This window comes from Myxine glutinosa, chromosome 3, assembly GCF_964187855.1.
Source record: "Myxine glutinosa chromosome 3, kmMyxGlut1.1, whole genome shotgun sequence".
NCBI lineage: Eukaryota > Metazoa > Chordata > Myxini > Myxiniformes > Myxinidae > Myxine > Myxine glutinosa.
Window position 1 is genome coordinate 66,184,043 of NC_136263.1, and position 12,724 is coordinate 66,196,766.

The 12,724-nt window shown below is 45.7% G+C and overlaps 1 protein-coding gene across 1 annotated transcript in view; it reads left to right on the forward strand.

Annotated features, from left to right (window-relative positions):
* Positions 1 to 12,724, forward strand: part of ASCC1 (activating signal cointegrator 1 complex subunit 1) — an 82,552-nt gene that overhangs the window by 43,708 nt on the left and 26,120 nt on the right. Inside the window, exons 3-4 of the mRNA XM_068110735.2 lie at positions 631 to 728; positions 1,411 to 1,589. Of these exons, the coding sequence (XP_067966836.2) occupies positions 631 to 728; positions 1,411 to 1,589 (277 nt within the window). The remainder of the gene's footprint in view (positions 1 to 630; positions 729 to 1,410; positions 1,590 to 12,724) is intronic.

A 12,724-nucleotide genomic window follows, 5' to 3' on the forward strand; every position in this document is an offset into this window, starting at 1 on the left:
ACATATATGCATAGAAATACCAAGAAATAAAAGCTGACCTGTACTCTTTCTCGTGTTCATATTTTGATCTCAAATCCCAATTTATTGAGTATATAGCAATAACAACAAATTTGACCTCACTGTTTCAATACTCCAGGATGGCACTGTCTGCCATCCTGGTGTTTCACATACATGGCAGGGCATCGATATGTGTACCTTCCCCCGGAAGGCCATTATGCCAGAGGAGCAGTATGTTGGTGGACGATGAAGGTTCCTGTGTCTTTCGCGAAGAGTAGGCGAGTTATCGTTGGCACTCTGGAAAAAAAAAAAATCGCAAATTCCTGCCCTGACTCACTGCTGTGAAGGCAATGGCAAACTACACAGTATAGCACATGCCAAGAAAATGTGAGGGCACTGCCAATGCTCTCAAGTGTACGATACATTGTTGTTGATGATACATTAGTCCTAGTGTTGTGATAAATTTCTGGCAGGTTGACTCTGCCAAGTAATGTGTACAAATAGTATTTGAGTGATGGAGCGGAGCATCTCGTTAAAGTGAAACAGCAACCGCAGAAAGAGAAAGCAGACACAATCTCTGTTTGTTGCTCTAATTTGTGTTTAATTTCCAGCACTGTCGCTTTCTTCATGAAGGCACATTGTAGGAAAGAAGGGAGAGACGCGCAGACGGATTGAGCAGGAAACCAAGACCCAAATCTCCATCCCTGGTCCTGGGGTTGAAGGGGAGACTGGTGAGTTTTACAATTTTTCTATCATGGGTTGATGGTAAGGATATCCTCACCAATGCCTGCCATTGCATTTATTTGTTTATTGATTGTTTGAACAAAGACAGACATTACTGGGTTGCTATTTCTTTCTTTTTTTTAACCCCACGCACGCGAAGTGGAAAGTGGGGTTAAGCAATTAGTTCATTTCAGTCTGTCCATCCATCCATCTGCAAACGTCAGTTTATGATCGAGGAACAGCTTGGCTTCAATTGAATTTTTATTTATTTTTTTATTTTGTATACAGAGTCGAGGCTCGTGTAAGAGCTAACACATTAAACATGAAAACATGCACGGACACATAAAACGTACAATTAAGGGAGCGGGAGACAAGAGGGGGAGGGAGAGGAAAGCATACAATGTTATATTTTGAACACAAATCGGAAAACAAACCTGCTGTTTAGCATTACTTTGGCTCTGAATTTGTCCCGATTGTACATGCGCAGAGATGAGTGAGATAAAAAATTTTTTTACTCTGCCTGTCTGTCAGTCAAACATTGAAAATCATTCCAAATCTTGTTTATTTATTGGGAGGAGGGGAAATGGGGTTGTCAATAGTATGTTCCTTTAACATTGATACTAAGAAATGAATGTGGATTTTTTCCCCCCACTGTGTTACCATATTACAATTTTTATTTGTTTATGCCAGTTATTTCTGGAAAGGAACAAGCCGGTGTAAATTCTGCATGCACCCGACTGGAGGTGATATCAAATGACGCACGCAAGCGTCAACCAGCCACCCACTTCTTGTCACTTCCAATGGCCACACCAGCTCTTCAAGAAGCCTTCTGCAGCTTCCAGAAAGATGTGCTCTCAAACTGTTCTGAGGTGAGACGAGTTTGACAATATCCTCATAAGTTTGTGATGATATATATGCCTTGGTCTTATACAAAGTGATAATGTAGACTCGAGAGTAAAAGTGAAAGGTAACCAATGCCAATTGTCAGAGACCTCATGCAAACCCCTTCTTGCACCTCACACCTGCATGCCTCAAGCGATAGTGAACCAAAGAATGGGATCACAGATAATAAGCTTGTATTTTGGTAAATTGTTGGATGGCTTTCTGCCATTTAAATGTACACTAAAATAAATTAACCGACGCACAAGTTCATAAACAGAATATGTTGGTGTTTATTGTTTATTAATTTTAACTGCACAATTGAGATGCATGGAAAAGCATGTTTATAGAGGGTATGAACTGAGAAAAGGGCTGGAGATTAACTCTCAGACAAAACTAAAATGCTACTTGGTAGAGTGCATTGTCTCACCTCACGCGTTCATTCTGAACAAAAATACCATCGTAAACTGAACATGCTACTATCTTTGCCCACTGCTATTATGGCCCATATACCTGTATCATCCATGCACCCTATTAGGTTGCATAGTTTCTTGGCATGGATTATGTATGATGTTGTAGCGGCTACCGCTGGGTATACACAATCGCCTTGCACCTACCGAGGACGCGGAGCGATCACCATGCCGGGCTCGTCCGGGACGCCCGGGCATGCCCGCTCTCGACTTGCCAGGCCTCGTCCGGGACGCCCGGGCATGCCCGCTCTCGACTTGCCAGGCCTCGTCCAGGACGCCCGGGCACGCCCCCTCTTGCCTTTCCCGGGCAAACGCTCCGGGATAATGTGTATATATATTACTGCCCGATAAACGGGCTTTTCAGAGTACCCGAGTTGATTTGACACAATAAAGAAACTCGGACGAATTCCAGCTTTTTGTCGCGTCCATTCTTCCGATTCACGTTGGAGCATAGCCCCTACAATGTCATAAATTTAATTCTTCACTCACATCTGGATGAAATGCAGGCAAGGGGGTTAGCAAGGGGAGATGCAGAAAATAGGGCAAAATGGAGAAGATTGTCATGGGGCCCGCAAGGCTAACCCCCGCTCTGGCAGGGAAAATGGCCTTAAAATTCCTGTTGTTGTTGTTGTTGTTGTTGTTGTTGTTGTTGTTGTTGTTGTTGTTGTTGTACTCACATCGGGTCATAGATCAGATATATGAAGTTTCTGATTTTTCTTAAGGATTTCAATTTAACCAATTATGGCTGGAATACCACTTCACCAATAATGTCATAATCATCACCCTGTATACAATATGGGGAGTTTATGACGTATGCCAAGTGAAGTTATTTTTCGTTGAGCGGTTTCGGAGATGTCCAAATTTTTGCCTTCAATCCATTATGGCTGCAATACCATGTGACCTATGATATCAGAGTTATCACAGAGTTATCAATAAAATATTCTCCATGGGGAGACCCTCCTACGTTTATAGTTTCGCATCTATCGGCCAAGCGGTTGCAGAGAAAACCATTTTTAAAGCGAAAATATATAGATGTTGGCGAGACCAATAAGCAAGGGAATGAATACACAACACAACAACATGCATTTTAAGGCCATGTTCCCTGCTAGAGCGGGGGTTAGCCTTGCGGTCCCCATGACAATCTTCTCCATTTTGCCCTATTTTCTGCATCTCTCCTTGTTAACCCCCTTGCCCGCATTTCTTCTTCCACCATCTTTAGCCAAGTCTTTCTCGGTCTTCCCCGTCCTCTACTTCCTTCGACATTAACTTCCATCACTCTTCTCAACCAGTCACTTTCATCCTTCCTCAATACATGACCAAACCATCTCAACCTGTTCCTCTTCACAGCATCAATCACAGGCAATATTCCCATCATCTTTCGCAATTCATCATTTGTCTTCCTCTCTCTCAACGATACTCCGCACATCCATCGAACCATTCACATTTCCACCCTTTCCAGCCTTCGTTGCTGCTCTACGTTCATTACCCATGTCTCGCTCCCATAAATCATAACACTTCTCACACATGCAGCATACACCTTTCCCTTCAGCTTCAGTGACACTCTCCTCCTCATCAGCACGCCACTCAGTTCCCGAAACTTCTTCCATGCACATCTCACTCGAGCAACCGTTGCCGAGTCTGATCCACCTTCTCCATTCAGCATGTCTCCGAGGTAGCAAAATGTTTTCACACCTTCCAGCTTCACGCCGTCTCCAAGATCCAACTCAACATTTCCTCCATCTGCAGCTCCCTCTGTGCACACCTTACATTTGAATGTAGCTGGCACACTGGTTAATGACCCTCTCAGACCACTACATTTTTGATGAACCCACTCAGCACACATTGTACATTGAATGGAGTTCACTCCGACACCCTTCCTGCACACAGCACACGGCCACTTCCCAGTTCTTTCCACCTCACCACATGCTTTACCACTTGCCATCACCTTTGTCTTTCCGATATTCACCTTCAGACCTTTTGTCTCCATACATTCCTTCCACTTGTTCATCTTTTCCTTCAGTCCATCCATACTTTCCGCAATCAACACCAGATCATCTGCATACAACAACTCCCACGGTAAACCCTCCTTTACGGTCTGAGCCAGCACCTCCATCACAGCTACAAATAGTAGTGGACTTAGTACCGACCCCTGATGCACTCCCACCTTCACCTCAAACTCACCACTGTTCCCGTCCTTCGTCCTTACAGCTGTGCGTGCTCTTTTGTACATTGCCATCACTACTCTGATCAACCATTCCTCCACTCCTAACTTCCTCAATGCCCATGTCAATACTTTGCGTGGAACCCTATCGAATGCTTTCTCCAGATCAACAAACCCAAAAAACAACTTCTTCCTCTTATCCATGTACTTCTCCTGCAACTGCCTCACAATGAAAAGCGCATCTGTCGTTCCTCTTCCTGGCATAAATCCAAACTGCATTTCGTCGATCTTCACTTTCTTCCTTATCCTCCTCTCCAACACCCTTTCCAATACCTTCATTCCATGCTCCAATAATTTTATCGCTCGGTACGAGCCACACTCCAGAGGGTCACCTTTCTCCTTGTATAGAGGGACGAGGGTACTCAGTTCCCAATCCACTGGAATGCGGCCTTCTTTCACCACCAGATTACAGATCTCTGTCATTCTCTTCACACCCCAACTTCCTGCTGCCTTCAACATATCTCCCACAACTCCCGTCGGCCCTCCCGCTTTTCCACTCTTCATTGCTTTTATCGCTTCCTCAACTTCCTTCTCAGTTATCTTCTCTGCCTGTCCTAAAACTGGGTTACTCTCTATGTTGCCATCCCATTCATTCTCTGTATTCAACAGCATTTCCATATATCTTTTCCATCTTCCTTTAATTCCATCTGGGTCGACAACGATTTGTCCCACTTCATCCTTCAAGCAACTCACCCCCATCACATCACACCTCTCTTTCGCTATCTGCTTTGCAATCCTGAATACTGCTTTCTGACCCTCTTCCGAATCCAAGCGTTCTCCGAACATTTTCCTACATGCCTCCTGCGCCTTTGCTACCTCTTTCTTTGCAGCCTTCCTGGCTGCCTTATAACTTTCATGCTCTGCTGTTTCTGCTCCCGTACCCTTTGCCTTCTGCCACTCTTTGAACTTCTTCCTCTTCTCGTCAATCCTCTTTCCAACCTCAACATCCCACCACCATGTTTCCGAGTGCCTCGGTGGTCCTTTTGTCCATCCACATACCTCACCAACGGCTCCCAACAGACTAACTTTCATTGACATCCAACCACTTTCAAGCTCAACCACATCATCCTCTACCCTACTCAGCCTCTCTTTTAATGCCTCCCTTACTGTCACCTCTTTCAACCTCCACACCTTCATTCTCGGTTGGTACTTCACCCGCCGAGCTCTCCTCGCACCTTTCACCCTTATGTCGCAGACAACCAAGTGGTGCTGTGAAACAGCCTCCTCCCCCGGGATCACCTTTGTGTCCCGGAGGTGCCCCCTATCTCGCCGACGCACCATCAGGTAGTCAACGGTTGTCGTCGACCCACCTGACGTGTATGTAACAAGCTTATTGTCCTCTTTCTGGAACTGAGTATTACAAATCAACAAATCAGCTCCATCAGCAAACTCCAAAATCCTTTCACCTTCTCCATTTCTCACACCATATCCGTAACCCCCATGAATTCCCTCAAAACCATTTATACTCCTTCCCACATGTCCATTCAGGTCTCCTCCCACCACAACAACTTCCTCATCTTTCACGTTTTCCATCAGCTTCTCTATCGCACACCAGAACTTGTCCTTCTCTTCATCGCTTCGACCAACCTGCGGAGCATATCCCGAGATGACGTTCACCAAGAGCTTTCCAATCATCATTTTCACCATCATCAACCTATCACTCACTCTAGTCACACTCACCACACTGTCTACAAACTCCTCAGAAAACAGGACACCAACACCATTCACGCCCTCCGGGCACCCTTGCCACACAAACTTGTATTTCTGTCCCTGCCTACCCTTCACCATTCTCACACCACTTCCCTTCCATCTCGTCTCTTGCACACAACATATGTCCACTCTTCTTCTGACCAATACTTCCACCACTTCTCCTGATCTCCCTGTCATTGTCCCCACATACCATGTCCCAAACATCAGAAACCGATCTCCACTTCGGGCTGCACCCTGCCCATATGTACTTGTGATTGTCATGGTTCTCTTTTTGAGGCAATGTTTTTATGGCCGGATGCCCTTCCTGACGCCAACCCTCTTAGTCGTCTCTTACGACACGCAGGGATACGGTGTACCTATTCTGACCAGGGTACACACTGGGAAACGTTTAAAACATGTAAATTCTGGGGGGGGGGGGGGGGGGGGGTGTCAGCATCACGGCTGCGGTTTAAACATATTCCAACAATATCCAAACAGAACGATGAAAAAACAATCCGGGAAAAGTCTCCAAGCGAGAACGTGGATTTGAGAAAGAAGGAGCAGAGGCGGAAGAAAACGAGATACAGGGGGCGGGGCACAAGCCGAGACGAGGAGGAGAGCGAACAAGCACGTGTCCGGGAGGAGAGAAAGAATCAATATATAATTATTTGTCTAGGGAGGTGAGGTGAGGGGGAGAAAACAAAATAAAAGAAACAAGCAATACAGCGAAGGAAATAACCCAAACCGACAAAACACCGACGGGGGGAGGGAAGCCCCAAGTCACCAGGCCGCGCACGAGGTACGACTCAGAAAACGATTAACTACACACAAGTTTGCACGAACCACAAACCAACACCAACTAGAAACACACAATAACACGTACACAGCAAAATAACCAGTGGAAATTTGACAAAGCCAAGAATGGGAAAACACTCAAACTTCGATGCCGTGGAGAGCTCGAAGCACGCCTCACTCGCCCGAGGAACCCTGTACAGTTTTTGCAGTTTGTCCCTTGTACAGAAATTGTCCCTTGTACAGGAATGAATGTACAGAAAAAAAGAGAGGGAAGGCAACCCACATCCCTTGTTTGTCCGAGTTTCCCTCTATTTTGACCCTCAACCCTGCTGTTGGTGTCCCCCCTCCCCCCCCCCCCTCTCCCCACCCCTCTTTCTGATGTTCCTTTGATTCTTTTGCATCCTGATGCATTCTGTGTTCTAGCTCTTCCATGAACCTTGACTTTGTATACAAATAAATAGAAAACTGCAAATTGCGAGTGAAGAGAGTTTAGTGTTGAGAGGTTAATATGGGTAGTGAAGGTTGTGGGTAAGGATTGGGGATGACATGAGATAGTGGTTCACTGCTTGCTGGAATCCCTTAAGGGGAAGAATGGCATAGCACAGCCTCTAGAAGACAGTTTTGCATATGTGAGAAGTGATGAATGAAGAAGTTGAGGTTTGCTTTCAGTCTATATTTTGGAAATATAAACAGGAGGGGGTTACTGGAAGAATCTGTGTGTCTTGAAGGTTTGTGGGGGCACGGACGTCTGAGAGGGAGCTAAGACAGAGGATAGTTGGTAAATTACAAAGAAGCAACCAACCTACATGTAATGTGAACACAAAAGACCTTGAGAGCACAGACCTTGTCATTTGACCTCATCACAAGAGATTCCAATAATGTTGAAAGCTTTAGATTCCACAGAATCCTGGAGAAATGGACATAACACCGGGTGCACCAGCTCATAGTGGTGAGCATTACTCTATTGAGTTCTGGACAATGGCTGTTGTCGACTGAGTAACCCTGGTTTTTTCAATTAAAGTCTTGGAACAACTGAGGTTACTGTTTAAGCCGTCTCTATTCACTTGCATATCAATGATCATTTCCTTATTCCATCCCGTAGAATTCATTTTTGAAAAAGTTTTATGAGAATTCCAATTTTATATAGTTTTCATTTTTTGTAAATGATCAGAAATGTTGGATTGGTTAAACTTCCATTCATCAGAAATGTTTCATTAAATATCCAGCTATGATCGTGCATGAAACACTGCCGTGAATGATTAATACCCACTGCAGTCTCTTCCTTTGTCTACATATGCTGATAGCATCGTTGCTAAGGAGTGTGGCTATGCTATTAATTATCGCAGTTTTTTGGAATCGTGTCAAGGTGCCGGCGACAAGTCGCCTCCTCTTCATCAATAGATACCACGGGATTTTTAACGTCCACAAACTACCGCCAGCACATGAGGCCCCTGATTAATGTCCATTCGAGAAATAAATCACTTTGTTTGTGAGGCAATGCACTGCCTGTGAAGGGCCAAAGCAGCAGTTTGTAGTCGGGCCGAGAAACTCAACCTGACTAGACCACTCACTTCCCCCATCAGAACTGCCCAACTGTGAATGTTTGCCAAATGTCGCAACTGTGAGTGCACCAAACACTCTTGTGAATGATTAAATGCACAGCTGCGTGGATGCAACAGACATTGCTGCGAATGATTAACTGCTCGCTTTTATACTCGCATTTAAATTGAGCGACAGAGAGTAGAGTCGTCAGCAAAGAGATAGAGAGGATTTTCAAGAGAGTCAGAGAGATCATTGATGAAGACCAGAAAAAGCACAGGGCCCAGAACACTGCCTTGGGGAACTCCAGCCTGAACAGGAAGAGGAGATGAGAGAAACTCATTCAGGGCCACACGTTGACTACGACCAGAGAGGAAGTCCACCAGCCATGCGTGGAGATTTCCATGGATACCAAAGGAGGAGAGTTTGGTGAGCAGAGCAGGGTGCCAGACCGTATCGAAGGCACGTGAAATGTCAATGGAGACAGCTCTAATTTCCTGTTTGGCGTTGAGGACCTCCATCCATTGTTGAGAAAGCAGAAGCAGCATGTCCAGAGTAGAGTGACCATGTCTGAAACCAAATTGATGGTCAGAGATCAAGCCATTGGAGAAGAGGAAAGATTTCATATCTGAAGCAATGATGGATTCCATGACTTTGCTGATAATTGGGAGAAGGCTGATTGGTCTGTAGTTGCTAGGATCTGTTTTTGCACCTTTTTTGTGCAAAGCGGTGATGTTGGCTGATTTCCAAGCAGATGGCAGATGACCTTGAGCATAAGAGAGGGTGAATAGAACAGAAAGAGGGAGTGAAAGAGCGGAAGAGCATGATTTTAGGACTCGTGGGCTGATGCCGTCAGGACCAGTTGCAGAATCAGAGTCGAGGGTTGACAGAAACTTTTCCACCTTGTCAGGAGGAAAGGACACAGAGTCCAGGAGCAGCTGGGTACGACTGGGTACGGTGGGTACAGAGAGGGATGGGTTTGGGACACAAGATTTAGAGGCAAACACAGAGTTGAGGCATTCAGCTTTTTCACGTGCGGAGTCGGCCGTGTAGCCGTTTGAGGTGAGGGAGGGGATGGAGGGGGAACAAACACCAGAAACAGATTTGACCAGATGCCACCAGGATTTGGAAGAGGGAGACAGATAAGAGAGTTCGGTCTTGAGAACGGTGAGATATTGTTTCCTGGCTCTCCTGAGGGTGGACACACACTTGTTTCGGGCTTTGTGAAAGGAAATGAGATTTCCTTCCGTTGGATTTGCTTTCCAGGAGACGAAAGCAAGTTGTTTCTGGGCAACAGCCTCACCACAAGATTCCGTGTACCATGGACGGGAGGAAGGGTATGACAACTGAAGACGAGATGGGATAAATCTGTGCATAAGAGAGAGCAATTTACTTTGAAAGAATTCCCAGGATGAGTTGATGTCAAAGGCGGTAGAGATGGGAGACCAGTCCAGATGATTGATGGCTGCTTGAAGACCGTGCCAGTTGGCCTGAGTGAAATGCCAGACTCGTCGACGCTGAGGAGGCTCTCTGAGAATGGTCAGAGAGATGTCCACTTTAACAAGCACATGATCAGATGAGCCGATTGGAGCAGAAGAAGAGCAGCAGACATTTTCAGAGAAGTTAGTCATAACCAAGTCCAGAAGAGAAGATGCTCCGTTGACTGAGATCCGGGTCGGGAAATTGACAGATTGTGTCAGTCCCAGTGAGTCGCAGAAGTCCTTTGCTGAAGAGCCATGGCTGGTGAGAGAGGTACCCACACCCAGCCAACTGGCATGGTGACAATTGAAATCACCACATATGAGGAAGAGAGAGTTGGGATGGGTAGATAGAAGTTGGTCCATATTATCAGACAGCGAGATGTAGATGGAGTCATCACTGTTTGGTGGACGGTACAACACACATATGAACAAAAGGTGGGAGCGAAGGGGAAGCCGTAGCCAAAGGTATTCTTGGGGGTGAGGTGGAGAGAGGGCAGTGGAGGGTGAGTGAGGAAGAGAGGTTTTTTATAAAGATAGCAACCCCACCTCCAGGACGAGGCTCAGGTCTATCGTACCGGAGGAGGGAGTAACCTGGGAGAGATACCAAGGCATCAGAGACATCATGAAGGAGGAAAGTTTCTGTTAAGCAGATCACATCTGGTTTGTCAGAAGCAACCTGTATGGAGAGATCAGTCAAGTTTGAGCGAAGGCCCCGGATGTTTGAGGTCCATACCATTAATGAAGAGGAAGGGGGAGCATCGGATACAGAACGGGGGGGGGGGGAGGGGTAGGGTAAGATGTGGAAGAGGAGGAAGAGGTAGGGAGAGCTGTTGAAGGTGTGTCAGAGATTTCAGAATAGCTTGGAGAAAGGGAAGAATGGGGCGGACAAAAGGTTTTATGGAGATTGTGTGAGGCACAGTGAGGTGTTATTTGAGGAGGGGGAAGAGCGAGGCAGAAGGTTGGGGGAGATGAAGGTGAAAGTTGGAAGGGGGAAGAAGCAGGGAGGATGCTTTGAGGAGGAGGGGTGAGAGCGGAGTCTATGAGGGGAGGAGCGAGGGAGAGTCTCGGAGGGGAGGGGTGTGGGGGGAGTTTAGGAGGGAGGGGAGGGAAGGGGCAAGGGGGGAGATTTGAAAGGGATGGGTGATGGGGAAGATTTGGAGGGGAGGGGCAAGGGGGTAGATTTGGAGGGGAGGGGTGATGGGGAAGTTTTGGAGGGGAGGGGCAAGGGGGAAGATTTGAAAGGGATGGGTGATGGGGAAGATTTGGAGGGGAGGGGCAAAGGGGAATATTTGAAAGAGATGGGTGATGGGGAAGATTTGGAGGGGAGGGGTAAGGGGGTAGATGTGGAGGGGAGGGGTGATGGGGAAGTTTTGGAGGGGAGGGGTGAGATTGGATTTTGAAAAGTGTCCGATTCATGGGAAACGAACATTTTTTGCAAAATGAGTTTGAGACCTTCGAGTCAAAAATACGTTTGAGGACGCTGAAGGATGGGTGGAGTTTTGGAGTTTAGGGAATGTAGAAAAGAGGAACTGTAAGAGATGGTATTATTTATTTTTTTTGGAATGAATAGATTTGGTGAGCAAGACGAAAGCATCCTTTTGTAGGAGAAGAAGAAAAAGGTGTTATAATATATGACAGAAAACAGTTGTTCAGGGGAGAGATTAAACATTTTTTTATTTTTTGTTTTTTTTTGTTTTTTTTTGTATACAATATCGAGGCTCGTGAAAGAGCGAACATTAATCACACAGAAGGGGAAGAGGAACCACGTGATTGCGAACAACGTGAACGAAGAACGAACGAACAAATAATAACAACAAATAAACGACTAAGAACTGAGAAGGAAATATTTTTTTGGGGGTTTTTTTTTTGAGTAGAGATATTAAACAAGGAAGTATGGGGTGAACGACTGGGACGACACAGAGAACGAAAATAATTTCTTTCACGCATCGAAAATTCTTTCACGATCTCTTTCAACCTTTCTTGTTTTACTCAACCTTGCTTTCACCTAAATAAAAATAAAAAAACAGTCCCTCCTAACCTCATTTCAGTGACTACCCAGACAGTGTTCACGGTTTTGTTTTAAAATGTTTAAACTTCCTTTTCCCATGTTTCATACTCTTTTTCTATTACAACTCACTCTTCTTCTTCCTTTTCAAAAGACTGTCTTCAAATCGCTCTTTCAATCATTCCGATTCAAAAAATTCAATCTTTTACAGTTCTTCCTTTCTCCAATCTCTAAACTCACCTTTATTGCACTCCTCCTCTAACGTTTTCAAACGTATCTCGGACTTTAATATCTCAAAAACCCCATTTTGTTTTGGATGCTCGAATTTCATTAATCGTTCAAAACTCCCACCTCACCCCTCCCCTTAAAATCTCCACCTTCATCCCTCCCCTTCAAAACTCCCTCCCTTTCAAATCTCCCCTCTCACCCCCTCCTTCTCAAAGTTGCCTCTTAACTCATCCACAAAGCTGCCCACTATCCTATTCCCCTCTCTTCCAACTCACTCCTCCACATCCTCCAATCTTCTACTTCCCTCTGCACCCTCCCCCACCCCCCCCCCCCCCCATATTACTCCTCACTGCGCTTCGTCCCAACACAAGACATAAAATCAGAGCAATCTCCCTAGACATATCTCGTGCCTTCGATTCGATCTGGTACCCTACCCTGCTCTCCAAACTCTTCTCTTATGGTATCCATGGAAATCTCCACACATGGCTCACTGAATTCCTCTCCAGTCGTAGTCAACGTGTGGCTCTAAATGGAATTCTCTCATCTCCTCTTCCTGTTCTGGCTGGAGTTCCTCAAGGCAGTGTTCTGGGCCCTGTGCTTTTTCAAGTCTTCATTATTGATCTCTCCGACTCTCTGGAAAATCCTCTCTATCTTTTTGCTGATGACTCCACTCTCTGCCGCTCCATTCGTCATCCCT